This window comes from Ruditapes philippinarum, unplaced genomic scaffold, assembly GCF_026571515.1.
Source record: "Ruditapes philippinarum isolate M1 unplaced genomic scaffold, ASM2657151v2 ctg6992_1_1_1_1, whole genome shotgun sequence".
In the NCBI taxonomy this organism is placed as follows: Eukaryota; Metazoa; Mollusca; class Bivalvia; order Venerida; family Veneridae; genus Ruditapes; species Ruditapes philippinarum.
Window position 1 is genome coordinate 29,289 of NW_026855715.1, and position 19,873 is coordinate 49,161.

The 19,873-nt window shown below is 31.2% G+C and overlaps 1 protein-coding gene across 1 annotated transcript; it reads right to left on the reverse strand.

The window, feature by feature from the left end:
* Window positions 1-12,386: 12,386 nt before the first annotated feature.
* On the reverse strand, window positions 12,387-19,262 carry LOC132744191 (uncharacterized; the record flags this gene model as incomplete). The annotated part of the gene is given in 5 exon segments (XM_060732816.1): window positions 12,387-12,400; window positions 15,800-15,956; window positions 16,783-16,922; window positions 17,758-17,866; window positions 19,103-19,262. Coding segments are annotated over 5 exon segments (580 nt in total), but the record flags the coding sequence as incomplete, so codon positions are not given.
* Window positions 19,263-19,873: the final 611 nt, after the last annotated feature.

Consider the following 19,873-nt stretch of genomic DNA (forward strand, 5'->3'; position numbering starts at 1 on the left):
TTCCGTTACTATGTAAATATCGTAGCGTAAAAATGTCTAAAACAAATTTAGAACTTGTAAGGAAAATTTTAGAACCAATACGACAGTGTTGCAAATGCAAAGTGTGTCTCTTTTTTCTGTTTTTGCGTCGATTTAATTTATTATTTAGTCTATCCATTAAATTACCCGCAAGTGACTAACTACTTACCTCACATGACATCTGAATCAACGGTGAGAGCCAAATTATCATTAGACTCACTTCATTTGTTTTACAGAGAAATTTGACCCCCCCCCCCCCCATCTCAGAATATGGAAATAGTGGCTCTGTCTCCAATGCTCTCCCAAATAAACTAATTAGGTTCGTTAAATTCCCTTTCTGGTCTATTTACTTTAGTATAAATCATGCTTAACAACCATACCTTTGTATTAAGGCTTTAGTCATTTGATACATACTTTTTTCAAATGCTTTGTTTCCATCTCTGGATTTGAAGACCTTTTCGAATCTCTTGTTAATTTAAAACTGTCTTCCACATCAGACTTCAAGCGTTGAACACGGTTTTCATTCTAAATGTAATTGGTATAATCACAGTACTACATTGTTGCCAACATATCTAATTATCGGTTTTGTGGTTTTTATAAAACAGAATCACCGAATAAATTGAGTTTTATTTTTCTTTACTTAACAATACATTTACTTAAATTATTCATATGACTGTTTTTTACATTTAATTTCTAATTAGGAGTACTTAGGGATCATCAAAAATATCTTTTCGTTAAATATTTTTGTTAAACGTTAAGATATCAATCTACGTTCAAAAGTCAGATTAAATATGTTAAAATTCCTATATATGAAATATAATCCAAATAGTATGTTAAGTAACAACTTCCTGTTGTATTTTCGTTTCAAACACCTAAGTTAACTAACTGGTTGGTAAGTACTTTTCACGTGTTTCAATCATACTGGTTATGATTAAAAATGAATACATGTAGCTAAACCTTACAAATACGGAAATTTTAACATAAGGTTTTTGTACGAATGTGTGCTCCTGTAAATATTCGACTAAACCTTTTAGCACGAACGAAAAAATAAAGTTTATTTTTTTAAATAACTAATGTTTGGAATCATGTATTCCAAGATGAATTTCTATGTTTATGTTTGACTCTTATTATATGGAGCAAGAAATACCTTTGGTGTAGCACGACTTTTTTCGAACATCGCCACCCTTTCTTTCACACACGTCATCTCATCTGAAGTATTGTTGTAGTCCTCCATACTCATCTGTTCGAATAAACAATACTGCTTAAAGATCCTGTATGTTGTGATCAAGGTGGTATACCACTTTAAGTGAATTTATATATATGTACATAATTGTGCAAATAAAACAATGTTCAAACATCGAAGAATACGTAAATTATGTTTTGCAAATATTTGTGCATATAATATGTAATCATTAAAATATATGCATTCATTTCTCAAATTCTTATAAAATTTGACTTAAACTTTATAGAAAATAAATTTTTTATTACCTCCCTTTATTTACATGAAATGTTAAATGCGTTAATATCTTTATAAATAATGCTTTTTGGAACCTACAATATTGATAAATCTTAATTTGAGCATCATATTTATGATTTAAAACCATAAGAAAATTGTGTAACAGGATCTTTAAGGTTCTTTATCTATGACTTTCTGATGAGCAATTATTTTATTATTATTGTGGCAGTACTGATAATGCTGGATTAGACTACTATAATGTTCAAGGGTGATTATTTCGAGTAAGTTACTGAATAAAAATGTAATTATGTCTTTCTTTCAGTTTTTCATTGTTTAATGACAGTCTTTACATACCTTTATAATAAAGACCAAGATTGTCCAAATTATGTTACAATGCTTACTGCTCGATAACGAAACGCTCACTTACAGACTGCAGACCTTTAGAAATAACTTTCCAATTATCAATCTAAAACATATTACTTTCATAAAAGAATTTTTTTTAAAGAATTTTATATTACAGGATATAATAACAACAACTTTTCGCATAGGTTTATTTATCTTAAATAAACAAACCTTTGCGAAAAGTTGTTATAATACAGTTGTATTATAACTTTATACATGGTTATGATTCAAGTTTATTAAAAAATACATAAAGTTTTCATACGTTTAACTTTTATATCTTCCACATTCAGTTTTTAGCTGGGTCAGAACGTAAATAAACTATCTACTATAATTAGATTTACTTATTTTTATAATGCATTATCATGTGACAATATTTTATAGTCACAGTAAAGTTACCACTTTTCATTTAACAGTATAAAAACAGTCCTTACATGAAAAATAACTTTTTTGTAACGTCAAAACTTCAATCTGTTATGTCACACATTTTGCAGTTACAAAACTCATTGGTTCATCAGCACTTATATATTGACGATGAACATGTAAAATATCTATACCGATAAGCAATGTGCCATGACTTAATTAGCCGGTATTTGTCTTTGTAATCAGTTTTATGAAATATACTCACTCGGACATATGTTTACATTCTAAAATTCACCATTACTTCGTATTGCACCATTTCACCTCGCTTAAATAAGAATCGAACCTCTATATGTTCGACACCCTGATGAGGTTTGCAAACCTGGTATGCATGTTCTTCAAATGCCATTTAATGCATATGAAGCATTACCATATTTTCCTTGAATTATAGAGAATAACATGCTACTATCTTTTGATATCAATTTTATCAGGCGAGGCTGATATGGGCTAAAAAGGGCAAGGCTTGCCGAGCCATTTCTGCCCATATCAGCCGAGCCTTGTAAAAATTGTTATCAAAAGACAGTAGCATGTTTTTTTAATTATCATGTAACACATAAAACTGTCAAAAATGCAAAATAAGATACTTTCGTAGAAAGTGGCATTTTTGTTCAAAAAAATAATTCTTGAAAACAAATTCCTCCGCCCCTGAAACTTAGAATTTGTAAATGGCGGCCATTTTTTCTTTCGACTCGAGATTATTTCCTGTGATAATAGATACAACAGAATGTAACACGATAAGATTCTTACCTTTAAACATCGATCCAAAAATCCCCTAAGAATCACATAAACTTTACTGCACTTTTTCCTTGAATTGTCAAATTCAAAAGTTCACGATAATTTCAATCAAAGAAAAGTCAAATCGGCAATCAAACACAAGCTACACAAACATGCGTCTTATTTTTGAACTTAACAATTTGTTCAGTTATTAAATAATTATTTGGCGAAATAAAGACATTTACAAGTTCTCAGCCTGTTTGTAATGTTTACATATGATATTCGCTATCTAATTTATTGGTAATCGAAATAGAAATAATAAATAATAAATAAATATCGCATCTTGATTCAAGATATGTAAGGGTATGAGATAAAATTGTAGAATTCACATGCCTATAAAATGAGAATATAAGCAATGAAAAAAGTCCGTTAAAATGGGCGGGGCTTATTTTTGATATCAGATTACTGACCTGATATCAAAAATAATTATCAGGCAAGTGTAATCGGGCGGTAACCATAGCAGTTGCATGATAAAAATGATTTCTTGTCACATTACTAATAGTATTAATTATTGCTTAACATTGCTATGTTGTTTGCCAGTGTCTCTATTAGCGTCAAAAGTCACAAATATGCTTCCTGTATAAGGAAATACAATAAATATTGTTAACTGGACATACTGTAGTTTGTGAAAGTTTTAATTATGTAATTGGCTTTAGTTTATGCATTTCCTCTTGTCACCTTGTCACCTGGATTAATTGAATCGATCTGCAAACCCTAACGTTACATTTAAATATGAACTGATGCTTCACTGACATAATAGCCATTCCTTAGTGAATCGTCATGCAACATTCTACAATTTTGTATGAGTATGAAGCGAGGCTTCATTGACATAAAGACCTGTCAACATTCGTTGTCATCTGATATGTAAAGTTTCTTTAAATAAATCTCGCAACAGGCTTACTTTTCGACACATTCCTAAACTATCAAAATATGGTCAGTCCTTATCATTTTTATATCAAAAGATCTTATTCTATTTTAGAACAGCTACAATCATTCTTATTTGATTTTGTTTTATTAAGGACTAAATAATAAAACACCAAAAATGAACAGCTATGCAAGTAGTAAATGTGGTGTTAGAATTTTTTGTAAATAACGTTTAAGTACATGGAATTAAATACCTTTTCGAACCTAGCCCGTCTCTCTTTAAAAGACATTGTCTCATCCGGATTATCTTTGGATTCCTCCATTCTCAATAATTCTGGCTAAAATGTTTTTGTATTTTGTTTTTGTTTTTAAACTCAAGTCCAAATTATTTAAAATAAAATGAATCCAAGTATCAATCCTAAAATATTAATTTCGATTAGAATAAACACATTGGCCTGAAATTTAACAAATAATTTAGCCCCTAGCTAGATCAAGTCATTAAATTTATTCCTTTATGCTTAAATCATTGAAATTATGTTTTTCTATTCGTTCCCTTCAGGCGTTATACGAAGGTTGTCCCAAAAGTTCGCGGCAAATCTTATATCGACGGTTTATTTTAACGCCAGTACATAATAGTTCACACGTATCACCTACATGTATATATTTATTAATTACATGTTAACCATTCCTCTCACTGCGTATTCCGCAATGCATTGTGGTATAAATTGTTTAATATGGGATTAGATGGGAAGTTACTTAGAACTTTTAAATCAATGTATTCAATTGTTAAGTCGTGTGTTAAACATTGCAATACATTTTCAGAGTTTTTCAATTTATCGGTTGGGCTACGACAAGGCCAAAATAATTCGCCCGCCATGTTTGCACTATTTTTGGAAGACCTAGAATTATTTTTACAAAACTCGGTCGATTGTGGATTGAATATATTTGAAATATGTATAGTATTATTGTTATTCGCTGACGATATGGTAATAATTGGTAACTCGCAAGAGGATTTACAGCAAAGATTAAACTCTTTATTTGAATACTGTAATCTATGGGGCCTAGAGGTAAATACCGCCAAAACTAAAATAGTTGTTTTTCGGAATAGAGGACCAGTACTTCCTCATGAACGTTGGTTTTATAATAATGAAGCTTTGGAAATTGTTGACGATTTTAATTATTTAGGGGTAGTATTTAATTACACTGGGTCCTTTGTACTTCACAATCAATATCTTATAGGTAAAGCTTTGAAAGCAATGAATGTTTTAATATGTAATATTAACAAGTATGAAATATCCCCTTCTGTTTCCTTACAATTATTTGATGCTTTTGTCGGCTCTATCATAAATTATGCTTGTCCAGTCTGGGGATTTACAAAATCTAAAGATATAGAGAGATTACACTTGAAATTTTGCAAGTTAATTCTTGGTGTGAAAATAAGCTCTTGTAATGCAGCAATTTATGGTGAGCTTGGAAGATACCCACTTTATGTTAATCGATATGTTCACATAATAAAATATTGGTTTAAAGTGATACATTCAAGCAATATCATTGTTAAATGTGTGTATATAAATACATTAAATCAGTGTAAAAAAGGAGTGAAAAACTGGGCATATAAAGTAAAAGGAATTTTAGATGAATTTGGTTTTTCTGAGGTGTGGAATTGTCCTGAACTTTATAATCCAAAAGAATTTGTTAATATTTTTAAACAAAGAGTCATTGATGTGTTTAAACAAAAATGGTTTTCAGATATTGTTAATAATAACGTTTTAAATACATTGTATAGACATATCAAGGATAATTTTTCTATGGAATGCTATTTAGATAAAATTAAGTGTATGAAATCAAGACAACAATTAACCCGTCTCAGAATATCTGCGCATAATTTAAGAATAGAATCTGGAAGATATGGTAGAAACAGACTTGAAAGACATGAGCGCATATGTCAACTTTGTAATACACAAGATATTGAAGACGAATTCCATTTTATACTTGTTTGTAATTTGTACCAGGAAATACGCACTAAATTCATTAAAAGATATTATTATAAAAAACCTAGCATGTTTAAATTCATAGAATTACTTCAGTCATGTGAAAAGTCTATATTATTAAATTTATGTAAATTTATTTATTTTGCAAATAGTAAAAGAAAAGATATGTTGATAAGCTTAGGTTATACATAAATGTAATGTTAAAATGTTGTTATTATTTTCATAAATATTGTTAACGTTTAGATTTCACTAGTAATTTTTATATTAAAATGAGATTATTCTGATATTAAAAATGAGATTATTCTGATATACATTTATTTTATACAAAATCAATTTTTTTTTTCGCAGCAATATATGTTCATTCTCCAATATACTGTAAATCTTTGAATTATATCATGTGTTTATCTATTTATGATATTTGATATGTGTAATGTAACAAGATACTGTATTGTATACGTTACGAAATAAAATTTCTGTTCTGTTCTGTTCTGTTCATTATTAACATTTAATTTGCTTCATGTTGGCTATAATATTGTATTATATGTTTAATGCTAAATAAAATTAATGTTATGTTATATATTTATTACTATCGTGTTAAGAAAAATAGAAAAACACTTTTATAAAGTATGATTAAAGGTCTGTATTTTCTGTTGTTTTTTTTATTTATTTTTTGTTTTTTTTATGCGGGGGGGGGGGGGGGGGGTTATCCATAAAAACGAGTGCATGTCCTTAAAAGTTCACTTCTTCTCCCTGTAATAGTAGAAATGGACTATGCTGATGAAATTTAACATTGAATTAAACGTCTACTAAAACTTTGTTTTATTTAGAAGGAAATAATTCTGAAGGATTGAAATAGAAAATGGTAATTTTTTTGCTCTTTTAATAAATTTATTGAAAATATTGCATTACAAATTGATCCACCCTCGTGTACGGGGTTGGCAAATATAACGACATGTGAAATAAAGCTAGCTACTGGAGTGTTTGTATATTAAAGAATAACCTTCGATCGTGCTTGAATGTAAAATTGTAGAAAAGAAACTATTTACACGTTATAAAATATATTTTTCCAAATGCAAAGAGACATTTGTAAGAGATAAGGTCTAAAATGTAGTATTATAATTGACACATTATAGCAATTTAGAATTTCTACGTTTTTCTATTGTATACAATTGTTATTGGTTATTCAAACCAAACAAATCGTTGCCTTTCATTCCTCTACATTTCATGTTCAATTTGATTTTTTTCTTCAAAACTCTCTTACGAATAGTAAACGAAATTTTTTTTGCTTTTCCTTCAAAAAAAAGTGGCCAACTTCTGTTCAAACTTCCTCCACCAGTAAAGCTTGCAAGTCGCAATTTTGATCCGACGAAAAGGCTTATTATACTATTATAACTAGTATTAGATATTGATGAACTCTATTTTATTTTATTTCAATCGTCTCAAAATAGGCTATTCGAGTTTTAGTGAATGCCCTATCAAACGAGACTGCTTGTTTTATATTTCAAAACAGTACGATATATCAAAACAGTACAATATATCAAAACAGAACAATATATCAAAACAGTACGGAATCAAGACAATATATTTAATTTGTTTCATATGCCATTTTTAAAAAAATGGATAGGCTAAATTATGCGATACATTTAAAATATTAATATAATCTATTATCATAAATCCAACTTACTTATAATGTTATTTAACAACGGTAAATTGGATATGATATCAAAACGAAACTACCGCTAATATATTTTAAAAACAGTTCGTTCCCAGACACTTTTTTATTGGTTTATGAGAAGGGAATAAATGTGGACTCCAGAAGGAATTAAGTTTACCTGTCATTTTGTTTTCTGTTCCTTGTTATTTACTTTTTTAATTTAAGAGAAAACTTATTTAGATATTGAAAAAAAAATAACAGGTTAACCTCATTCCATTTGGATTCGATATATATTTCCCTTTCAAAATGAATGTGAACGAACTGTTATGTATTGTTTTTGTTGTGCGTGCGTGCGCGTTCGTGTGTGTAAAATCATCATTTCGATTCTCTTTAATGCATACGCAGTGAAATCTTTGAAGCGTTACGAAGCGCTTGCAACTGAGACGAATATTTTGTCGAAAGCTTAATTAATGAACAAAAAACCCAGCTCGAATTCGTTATTCCTTCATTATCAGTATCAATATTATCAATATTGACAAAACAGGGGTATCGATAGAATTCTTAAATAAAATAATTTTTATGCGTTTTTCATAATACAATGTAGTGTAGGGCTAGAGTGTTCCCTCTGTGAGTGTGGAGACACTGGTTCGAATCCTGGTAAAGGTATTTTTTCTTTTCTTTATTTTTTTGAAAACATTAGTTGAGTTTGGACCTTTTTACGTCGAATTTCAGGATCATTTAAACATATTTAATTTAACCTGTACTATTATCAATTCATAATTATCAGACTCTGTCTTTTTTGTACGTTTATAGATGCCCTCTTTGTCAAATTTACTGAAGCGAAACAAAAACTCAGTAGAATCCCTTTAATTATATAAATATTTAATTATCTAAATCTATCTCATTAAATTATTTATCCCCATTTTTATAAAAAATATTTTGGATAAGATAAATGCAAGAAATTCTGTGCACAAAACAAATTGGAAATCGAGTGGGATAGGGTGAATGGGGCACATATAATGAAACATTATCATAGAAAGAGTCTGATGAGTTGTTATAATTGCCTGACATGAAACATTTGATAAAAAATAACAAAACGTTATTTATAAACTGCATCTCCATAGAAAACAGGCCACAAAAGAAAAAAAGTTTGAATAACTTTTAAATACGGACATCTGAATTACAATCGTAGAATTGTTCAGCTTCAGGAGTACCATAATACGGTTTTACGACACCATCTTAAATATTGTAACCCTCGCACGAATTACACTTCACCCGACATCCAGAATGAGTTAGTGTTCCATATGGCGAGATTATCAGTAAAAGCATTGTGGAGGCATGTAACGCCCCTCCATTATCTGGCTTTATCGCCGACGAGGCCAAGGATGCGTCGACAATGGAGCAAATGGCTACTGTAACTTTATATTGAGTTCCTTTGTAAATTTATGTGTTCGTTTAAACATATGCGTTGTTGTATCTCTTCACGTTTCAACACATTTATAGACCTAAAATAAATATGATTTGGACATGGTCAACGTCATTATAAACATGCAAAATAACATATTATGAAAAAATCACAGAACGTTGCGTACTCCACGTACAGTTACTTTATAACCATACGTAACCAAGTTATCTGCTTTATCCAAACATGGCAAAAAGAATGCAAAACGTTTAAGTTACACTTGAAGCGCGTCAATGAAAGAAAAAATACACTTGTTTACTGTGTCTTTTAAGTACAATAGATATATTCATGTGGGATCATTATTAAATTTGATTGAACTCGTATAATAAATAATATTGTGCTCGCGATATAATTTTATTTAACACTGTATTTGTTTACACAAATTTGATTGTGATTTTTTGTGATAAAAAGAGACTGACATTAGTTGTCATTACTTAAAAAAAATCTTAAACTTATTATAGGTTCGCTTTATGATGTTTTCATTAACTCGTTTTACAAAATTCTATAATCATATGACAACTCATGTAAGATCAAAAACATGAACATACTATCGTAACTGTGATAAAACAATGATTTTCAAATCCACTCACTTTTGTTTTATTGTACCGGCCTTTTGTATAGACATCTCTCTTATCAATTAATAAAAAATATTCAATACCGAGAATTTACTGCTTAACCACGATGGAATCAAAATGCATAGTTGATGTATGCTTATTGTGATTGAATATACTATATAACACACTGAGAAATGAGAAAATAACAATATTTTAACGAAAACGAAGTGCGCTTCTCTATGTGTGTTTAATACTGCAATTATATCGGACAAAAAATAATTTCAAACACTAAAGACTTTTTTATTGAAGGTCAGTAGTGGTAGTCTGACTGTCAAGATTAACCAGGCATAAAGTATGCTTTTAAAATGTTTCTAAACAAAACCTGTTGAAGTCATAAATTATACGTAGCTAAGGGAGACAATTCTTCAGTAAACAGTAAATTGCTGTATTGCGGTGTTGTCCCCCTTAGAAGTAAGTCGGTCCAACTGATGTTAATAGATAAATAAATCTACATGTATAGAAAAATAAATTTATTAACACTTTGTGTGTGTTCAGATTTGTTTACTCTCGTCACCGGAAAATTATTACATGGGCGACTGTAACCGGATATATTTATGTAGGCCAGTAGTCAAATTTTAGAGCTCCTTTTTGACAAAGATATAAATTCTTCTTAATTCCATTTTGGACCTTGTTTTGTTTTATTTTCTCTTCTGTTTGTTTGTGTGTTTGTGTTTACTGTTGTTGTTTTTTTTTGTTGTTGTTGTTTTTTTTTTTGGGGGGGGTTGTTGTTGTTTTTGTTTGTTTTTTTTGTTGTTTTTTTTTTTTTTTTTTTTTTTTTTTTTTTGTGTGTGTTTTTTTTTTTGGGGGGGGGGGGGGGGGGGGCTATTTGTTGTTTTTGTTGTTTTGTTATTTGTTTCTTGTTTGTAGTTGTTGTCGTTTTCTTTTGTTTTTAGTGAATACTCAGGAAAACAGACTTATTTTATTAAATTCTATGATATGATATAAATATCTGATATATTGAATTATGTTTAATGTAAAGTAATTTTCTGGTATTTTCATTATATCCCTTGCCTAACTGTATAATAGCAAAGTCGTACAAGATTACACGATAACGAGTGTATCATACAATTTTGTAAAGAACTAAAACCGGATTTTAAAAACGTAAACATTTAATCAAGTTTTGAGCAGTATTACACTTTCATGTCATCTAAACATTTTGTCTGATAATCTTAAAATTCATGTCGTCTTGCTGTGTTGTCATATTTATATAATACGGAGCTATATAATCACTCCACGGTAAAATCGTATACATGTAGCTTCAATGTACAAAATGTAAGAAACGAATTCAATGACTGTTATTTCATTATCTTTGTGTCTGATTACTGGTAAAATAAATTACTAATAACAGAAACCTGGCAAACACTAGTGTACATATTGAACGATATAACTGTTTTTAATGTCCTAGAGCAAAATTAACAATATGGGCAAAACGTGAAAGTGGGGGCATTGTTATATATTACAAAGAAATGTATGAAAATGCCCTTTGTATCTTGTAATATATATAAGACTATATAAAATTTGCAAATGCTGATAGAGATTATAATTTTTCGTATGTTTCATTCCACTAGAAAAATCACTTATATACAGACATGTTAATTCATTTTTTTGTTCCAATTCTACTTTTTTAACACTTTAATACCGATATTTGAAAATGTAGGAACATTGGTGGCGTATATATCTTAGGTGACCTGAATTCAAGCACCGTTGAACTGTATGATTGTAAGTATTGCCTTTATTTTCATTATTTGATTGATCTATTTCTATGTATTTTATTTAATTATTTTTTATTTTTTATCTTTAAGGTCTTATGACATTTATTATCGCATTATGACACTTCCTATTAAATGTCAGTGGAACAAATTGTACGGGCTTGGTGTGGTTACAATATGGGGTGTCATGGGCCCCATATTGTGGTTACGCCACGGAACCTTGTCACTTCATTTGTGTTGTCGGTCAGGAATTTTCATAGTGCGGTTGCATTATGTTATTAGTATTTTATCTCATCTCTATAAGTCATACATAAGTATCTCTAGTCTTATTTTTGTATTAATCATGCACATTAGTTTGTCTACAAGCTGTATTTACACATTTGTATTATATTGTTGTTAATGCTCATTTGTTTGTAAAATTTGCTGTTCATAACACTGATGCCCATATGGGCCTAGTTAAAAATAAAACTTGAAACGTACCTTGACAATCATATTAACTTGCCGGGATATGTTGGTCAGTCTTCGAAATTGATATCGCGTGAAAATTATGATAACATTTCAATCCTTTTAAGATTAAACTATTGATATTTGGGATTAAACTATTGATATTTGGGATTAAACTATTGATATTCTGAGAATTAAATATCTTGCATATAGTAAACGTGCGTCTTACTTCAGGTTTCACTGTATTCAAAATTGTAAATCTGTGTCAAGTATTGTACATTATTTGATTACAAATTACGATTATTTAAACATGTAGGTAATAAATGTGCATAAGATATGAATGGATATTATGACAATAATCCTATATATTTTCTAATATACTTTAGGGACGCGAAAGCATACGTCGAATTATGCAGATTTTGTCGAATTAGATAGATTTTCATTACCTGTTAAAGCTGAAGAAAGAACAAAGATGTCTTCTATGTCGCTGGAAAGAACAATAAGAGATCCTGTAACTCTTTTTTTATGGTTTTATATCAAAAATATAATGCTCAAATGAAGATTTATCAATATAGTAAGTTCTAAAATGCATTATCTGTAAAGAAAAGAAATTTCATGTTAATAAAGGGAGGTAATTAGAAAGCATAATTATATACATAAATAAAATTTCACTAAAGTGTGATAACAACTTTAATTACAACATATTAGAAATAGGTTAGAAATAAAAAAAAAATCTATTAATTTAACATCTACAATACATATATGGAGCAATGGGTAAATGGAGATGGTCTTAGTTATACAAACCAAGTACATTCAATTTGCCTTGGTTCAATGCGTTGATATGTTTTGCTTATTCATAACATACGCTTAAAAATGTTAAAGATTTGCCGAACTGAAGCACAGAAAAAATCGACTGACTGGAACCCAGGCTAACATTCAATCATTAACCACCTTTGTTTGATTCTCGGAGTTATGGTGCCATCTTGATGTTACTATGAATATATTAACTTTCGATAATAAGAACATTAAGAGACCTGTTATTTAAAGAAAGGATAAAACATCAAAACTAAATTAGTATAGAAACTTTAAGTCTATATTTTGTTATGAAATATATTTACAATTGTATATAATTCCTTCAGTCCTTTCTTTAAAGCGCTTTGATACAGACCCCCTCTAATAGCCTTTTTACTACAGTCCTTTCTTTAAAGCGCTTTAATTCCTACACACCCCTTTGATAGTCTCTTCTTTACAGTCCTTTTTATAGCGCTTTCCTACGGTCAAACGTTGATTGCCTTTTCCTACAGTCCTTTTTAAAGCGCTTTCCTGCGGTCAAACGTTGATTGCCTTTTCCTACAGTCCTTTCTTTAAAGCGCTTTACTACAGTCCCTCTTTGATAGCCTTTTTCTTATAGTCCTTTTTAAAGCGCTTTCCATCAGTACCCCTTTGATATCCTTTTCCTAAAGACTCTCTTTATTTTTATATAATTAAAGCGCTTTCCTATTTTCCTACTGTCCCTCTTTGATAGCCTTTTCCTTAAAGTCCTTTTTAAAGCACTTTCCTACAGTTCCCCTCCTAAAGGTCTTTCTTTAAAGCGCTTTCCTACTGTCCTACGTTGATTGCCCCTTCATACAGTCCTTTCTTTAAAGAGCTTAACTACAGTCCCGCTTTGATAGCCTTTTCCTTACAGCTCTTTTAAAAGCGCTTACCTACAGTCTCCCATCGATGGCCTTTTCCTTCAGTCCTTTCTTTAAAGCGCTTTGCTACATACCCCTGCTAATAGCCTTTTTACTACAGTCCTTTCTTTAAAGCGCTTTAATTCCTACACACCCCTTTGATAGTCTCTTCCTTACAGTCCTTTTTATAGCGCTTTCCTACGGTCAAACGTTGATTGCCTTTTCCTACAGTCCTTTTTAAAGCGCTTTCATACAGTCAAACGTTGATTGCCTTTTCCTACAGTCCTTTTTAAAAGCGCTTTACTACAGTCCCTCTTTGATAGCCTTTTCCTTATAGTCCTTTATAAAGCGCTTTCCTACAGTACCCCTTTGATAGCCTTTTCCTAAATGTCTTTCTTTAAAGCGCTTTCCTACTGATCCTCTTTGATAGCCTTTTCCTCATAGTCCTTTTTAAAGCGCTTTCCTGCAGTCCCCATTTGATAGCCTTTTCCTAAAGGTCTTTCTTTAAAGCGCTTTCCTACAGTCCTACGTTGATTGCCCCTTCATACAGTCCTTTCTTTAAAGAGCTTAACTACAGTCCCGCTTTGATAGCCTTTTCCTTACAGCTCTTTTAAAAGCGCTTACCTACAGTCTCCCATCGATGGCCTTTTCCTACAGTCCTTTTTAAGCGCTTATCTACAGACACCCATTTGAAAGCCTTTTCCAGTTTAAGTCTTTTTTCGAAAAGCTTTCCTACAGGCTCTCTTTGATAGCCTTTACCTACAGTTATTTCTTAAAAGCACTTTCCTACAGACCCCCTTGATAGCCTTTTTTACAGTCCTTTTTAAAGCGCTTTTCTACAGACACCCTTTGATAGCCTTTTCCTAATTCCTTTCTTTAAAGCACTTTGCTACAAACGCCCTTTGATACCCTTTTCCCTACAGTCGTTTCTTTAAAGCGCTTTCCTACAGTACCCCTTTGATAGCCTTTTCCTACAGTCCTTTTCAAGCGCTTTCGTACAGACCCCCTTTAAAAGCCTTTTCCTACAGTTCCCCTTCGATGGCCTTTTTCTACAGTATTTTTAAGCGCTTTCATACGGTCCCTGTTTGATAGCCTTTCCCTACAGTCCTTTTTAAAGCGCTTTACTACAGTCCCCCTTCGATAGCCTTTTTCTACAGTCATTTTAAGCGCTTTCATACAGACCCTCTTTGATAGCCTTTTCCGTTTACAATCCTTTTTAAAGCGTTTTCCTATAGTCCCTCTATTATAGCCTTTTCTTTAGTCCTTTCTTTAAAGCACTTTCCTAAGTCCCCCTTTGTCAGTTCTTGCTTGCAGTCCCCCTTTTGATTGCATTTTACTTACAGTCCTTTTTAAAGCGCTTAGCTCGATTATTCTGCGAATAGTCGAGCTAAAAATAACATTTCTTTACTATAGCATATAATCCAATATTAAAGAGACATAAATTATTTAACTTATATTTCTCACATTCAGCATAATTACTTCCCTTTCAAACAGTCTGGTAAATAACTTTTATATCTCTAGAACTTGTTCCTTGCAGGCTGAAGCCCACAGGGTATTGGTACAAGTTTAGTTTTTGAGGCATGGAGGAGCACATGACCTGTTTTCGGTACATGGAGGGGCACGTGGTATGTAAACCCGCTACTAAACTGTATATAATTGGTTAATTGACCTTTTCAAAAACCTAGCTAAACACCGTTTTCCAGTATGTTACGGATTTAGCTCTTGGGAAGAACACTTAATAATACACATAACACTATTATGTGTATAGTACTATGACATCTCTATTTTTATATCATTATTTAACTGTTTAAGGTGAAAAACTTGATGTGTTTGAAAATTATTGATGTGCCTTTAATATCTATCTTAAATTTTACAAAAAAAATTAATTGTTTATAATGAAAATCTATAAAATTAAAACATTAGTAATGGCATCTGCCATAATAAATAAATATACAACATGTAGTATTTTCTGCGTAAACTTCATTTTTTTGCACGGAATTATTCACACAATGGTATTTAAAAAAAAAATCAAAAAGCCAAAATAATTGTTTTATTTCACTGAAATAAAAAAAATACAAAAAACATACAGATTGTTATAACAACCCATCTATGAATGATAAAGATGGCCTAATCGACCCTCTCTGGTCTTCACCAGTCACCGGTCTCCAAAGACCTTGCTCTTTTGATCGATCATTACAACTATATTATCAATGCAATTGTGTCTTTTTTTTGTTTAAACAATTTTAAAAAGAGTTAAATGAAATGCCTTTAAATTATTTAAAATTTCCCCTGCAGGAAACCATTTTAAACTTGTAACTTACCTTGTTGGAACACAAAATCTTGACTATCAACATCAAGGGCAAGTAATCTCTGTAGTTTAAAGGGGTATACACCTTTATCATCTACAGGTAAGGCAAGAGTTTTAGAATCTGTCGTATGTACAGGACCTCCAACAATTGACAGCACTTGTAAGTAACCCTATAAATAAAACATAAATAAGTAAACTTTTTAATATACAAGTCAATAAAATAATTAAAAAGAATACAAGTTAATAGATGAGACTTATAATGTTTACTTATATGTTCACATTTATCGGAGGAACAGTCAACTTCTTTCAGCTTACTCGATAGTCATTTCACATAAACAAATTCATCCCTTTCCAGAATTTGGTATCAAATTTGTGAGGCATTGGTTATAAAAGGAAATAAACAACTCATATCTATATAATGTTTATCCCATTATTGTCACTGGTTACTGTACATTTAGGTGCTCATTGACAAATATGCTTTTGACTCAAAATTCATTGGAGGTAAATTATTACCACTTTGTGCTTCAAAATCAACACTTTAAGGACATGAATGGCACAAGTCAGGGAGCCGTTCTTGACAGTGAAAAAGGGGGAATTAGTGCATGCACCCTTAATAAACATAGACTACATACATATATACATGCATAAATATACTATATGTACCCTTTATCATCTAAATGGATTATTATTTTTGACATGTGTCCAGGACTGAAACATTGAAACACCTCAATATTTGATAAATAAATCTGTCCACAGTTCATGATGGAGTATATAACAGAATTTGTCCATTTAGCTTTATTATTTAATAAGTTTATCCATGGGAAGAATTTGCACTAAAACTTGGCTTAAGCATTCTGGTCAGAAATGAAAATTAGCTAAAATGTTGTCAAAAATAAAATTTCTTCGGTTGCCATAAAAGTTGATATGTACACAGGAAATATATAAGTTTGAGATCACAGGACCATTGAAAGTGTGAAAATTGTAAGCTATACATACTAATGAGTTTATAGCAATGAGTCTGGAGCTATCAATACTCCATGATATATCTAGTGGAGGCTCGTCATTCTTGCTGTTGTAGGCAAGTACTCTGATAGGTCGCCATGGTTTCATTAATACATCATATATCATAATGTCTCCTATATAAAACAACATGTACATTATGTTAGATACACAATGTTTAGTAATGGTAAAATAATGCCAGTTTAATACTATATCTTACCTGATTTTTTATGTTGTTTATATTTGTTGAAATGTTTGTTTTAAAGTTACACTAACACTGTATTGGTCATTTTACAACTTTCCAGATTTTTTTAGAAGTGCCTGGCTCCATACAAAGTTGAACCACCAACATTCCATAAAGAAGCTAGAATATTATGACATGTTGCCAAGAAAAATAACTAAATTGGTCGAAAAATCTTCGCAAACAGTAAAATGCTTTTTCACCCAAGGCTCATATCCCAATAGAACCGATCACCCTCAGGTTTGGATTTCCCTATCCTCTATCTAACCCAATTATAGATTCTATTATTCCCTAGCATGCTTCATATCCCACAGAAAATAAGCACCTTTGAAGTCACCTTTATTTAAAGGGACTCCACGGAGGTTTTTTTGACATGATGGGACTGAAAATATTTTTTCCAGATAAATGTACCATTTGATGTAGGTTTAAACAACTAATCTTTGTGCAAAATTTCAGATCATTCGCGCACTTCTTTTTTTCAAAATAATTAGTGAGACAATGTTTTTATTGTAACTCTCATGGTCAATTCTCAAAAACAAACCTGCAAGGTCTAATGACAAATTCTCAGTATGCATGTTTATAGGTGGGGGTGGACACAAGCTGCTCCTCAATATTTCATTTCACCAGAATATAACCACAGACCTATTAAACACCGAAAGTATAGTGAGTAATATCCATCCACTGTTTTCAAAAAAACCTTTCAAACAATAACAATTAAGTGATTTACTTACCATGGAAAGTACCGACTGCAATATAACGATGATTTGGTGATGGGACTACACAACGTATACCTCGTGATTGTTTATATACTGTGAACTGTTGAACTGATGATGAAATTTTCTGAAAAATCAAAACAAAGAAATACAACATGCGGATACAATATGACATGATACTAACATGATTTGAGCCGCGTCGTGACAAAACCAATGTAATGCGTTTGCGACCAGCATGGATCCAGACCAGCCTGCGCATCCGCACAGTCTGATCAGGATCCATGCTGTTCGCTATCAGTTTCTCTACTTGTAATAGTGTTGGTAAGCGAACAGCATGGATCCTGATCAGACTGCGCTGATGCGCAGGCTGGTCTGGATCCATGCTGGTCGTAAACGCACTATGTTGGTTTTGTCGTGACGCGGCTCAATTGATGTTTGTTTTCATACCAACACTGTTAAGGTCATATGGTAACTTTCCAACTTTACTTTAAAGGATGACTTCATACATTATTTCAGGTATGAGCAAACTCTTGAGAAGAACCACAGACCTTCCATAATTTAGCTGGATAGCTTCCTTAAGTGAAAGATTCCAAAGTTCCTGACAGGATTGTAATCAACAGCAGTAATCAACAGCAAACTTTAACCACTATGCCATGAGACACATGAGATAATATTGACATGTCATATTGTATGATTTAGTGGCATATTTCTGCCAACAGTTAAACATATAAACATAATAATCATCTACTAATCAATATACGGTATATTCCGAATCAATATATGGTATATTCCTGTGATCTTTATTTCACGAAAACTCTTACCAAAATTGGGTCACAAAATAGTCACACAATCTGCGCATGCGCAATTTTAACCGTTAAGGTATCGGATCCACGGGAAATTTTATCAGTATTAAATATGTGTGTATGCTATAGAATCAACTAGAGATGTTGTTTGTTCATTAAAGCATTAAAGTTATAGATTCCTGTATCCTACTGCTGTATTATCTGATATAAAATTTCCATATTTAATCTTTATGACATGTATCTATAAAAATATATCATTGATTAAAGGGTCTTCAAACAGCATATCAAGAATACTTCATCTTAAAACTAAATCTTTGGGATTTTCCATATAAAATTACAAGCGGTGGCCTAGTGGTTAAGGTGTCTGCCTCTCAACCCGGGGATCATGGGTTCGAGCCCTAATCGGGTCAGGACCATGTTTCTTCATATGACACCAGTACTGATTGGTTCCAGGAAGAGGACTCGAAAGAGATAAATATTATTTTGAAGTTGCAAGACCTTGTGTCACAATCAAGCTTAAATAAATATGCTTAAACCAAATTATAATCTTTTATACTCACTCCCCAATACTGTATCTCTCGTCGCATGAAGCGTTGGAACGCTTCTTTTTCATGTATAACTTCCGGTGTATCAATCAATGCAGGCTCTAAACTACGTAACTGTACAGGTGATATAGTGTTGAAATCTATGATAGTTAAATCAGGTGCATCTAAGTCTTCTCTGTAATATAATATAGCAATATACATGTATCATTATACACTCGTCACTTATACAAAAGATAAAAAAAAACTCCTGAAAACCCTAGAGTCATTCTTTATTTGTGATATTAGAGAAATATGGAAGGTAAAATCATAGTGATAAATATATATAATAGAAAATTGCTTGTTTTGGTATCTTTATGGTACTTAAAAAAATCCTATTTTGGTAAAATATGTACAAGTGAGATGCATGATTTAAAAATTATGTCAAAACCAAAGCTGCTTTGATGATTATTGAAATAATAAAAATTTAAAAATCTGGTAAGAAAATCACTTTTTAAATTGAAATATTTATTTTAAGTCAGAGGGACTTTAGTTTTAGCTTAAGTATGTCATATACATGTAAATTTATAATAAAATGTAAAGAATGTAAAGAAAATAGATGATACAATATGATAAAACACTACTGAGTTACTTTGTCTGAAATAGATAATACAATATTGAGCTATCTAGTCTATAATTAAGATGTGTGGATGTCAACCTTCTCCCAAATATGAATTTGTCCATGGAAACTAAAACCAATACAGAGTGAGCTCCCTATAAGCACAGAATGGCTTTATTCTAAACCAAAGG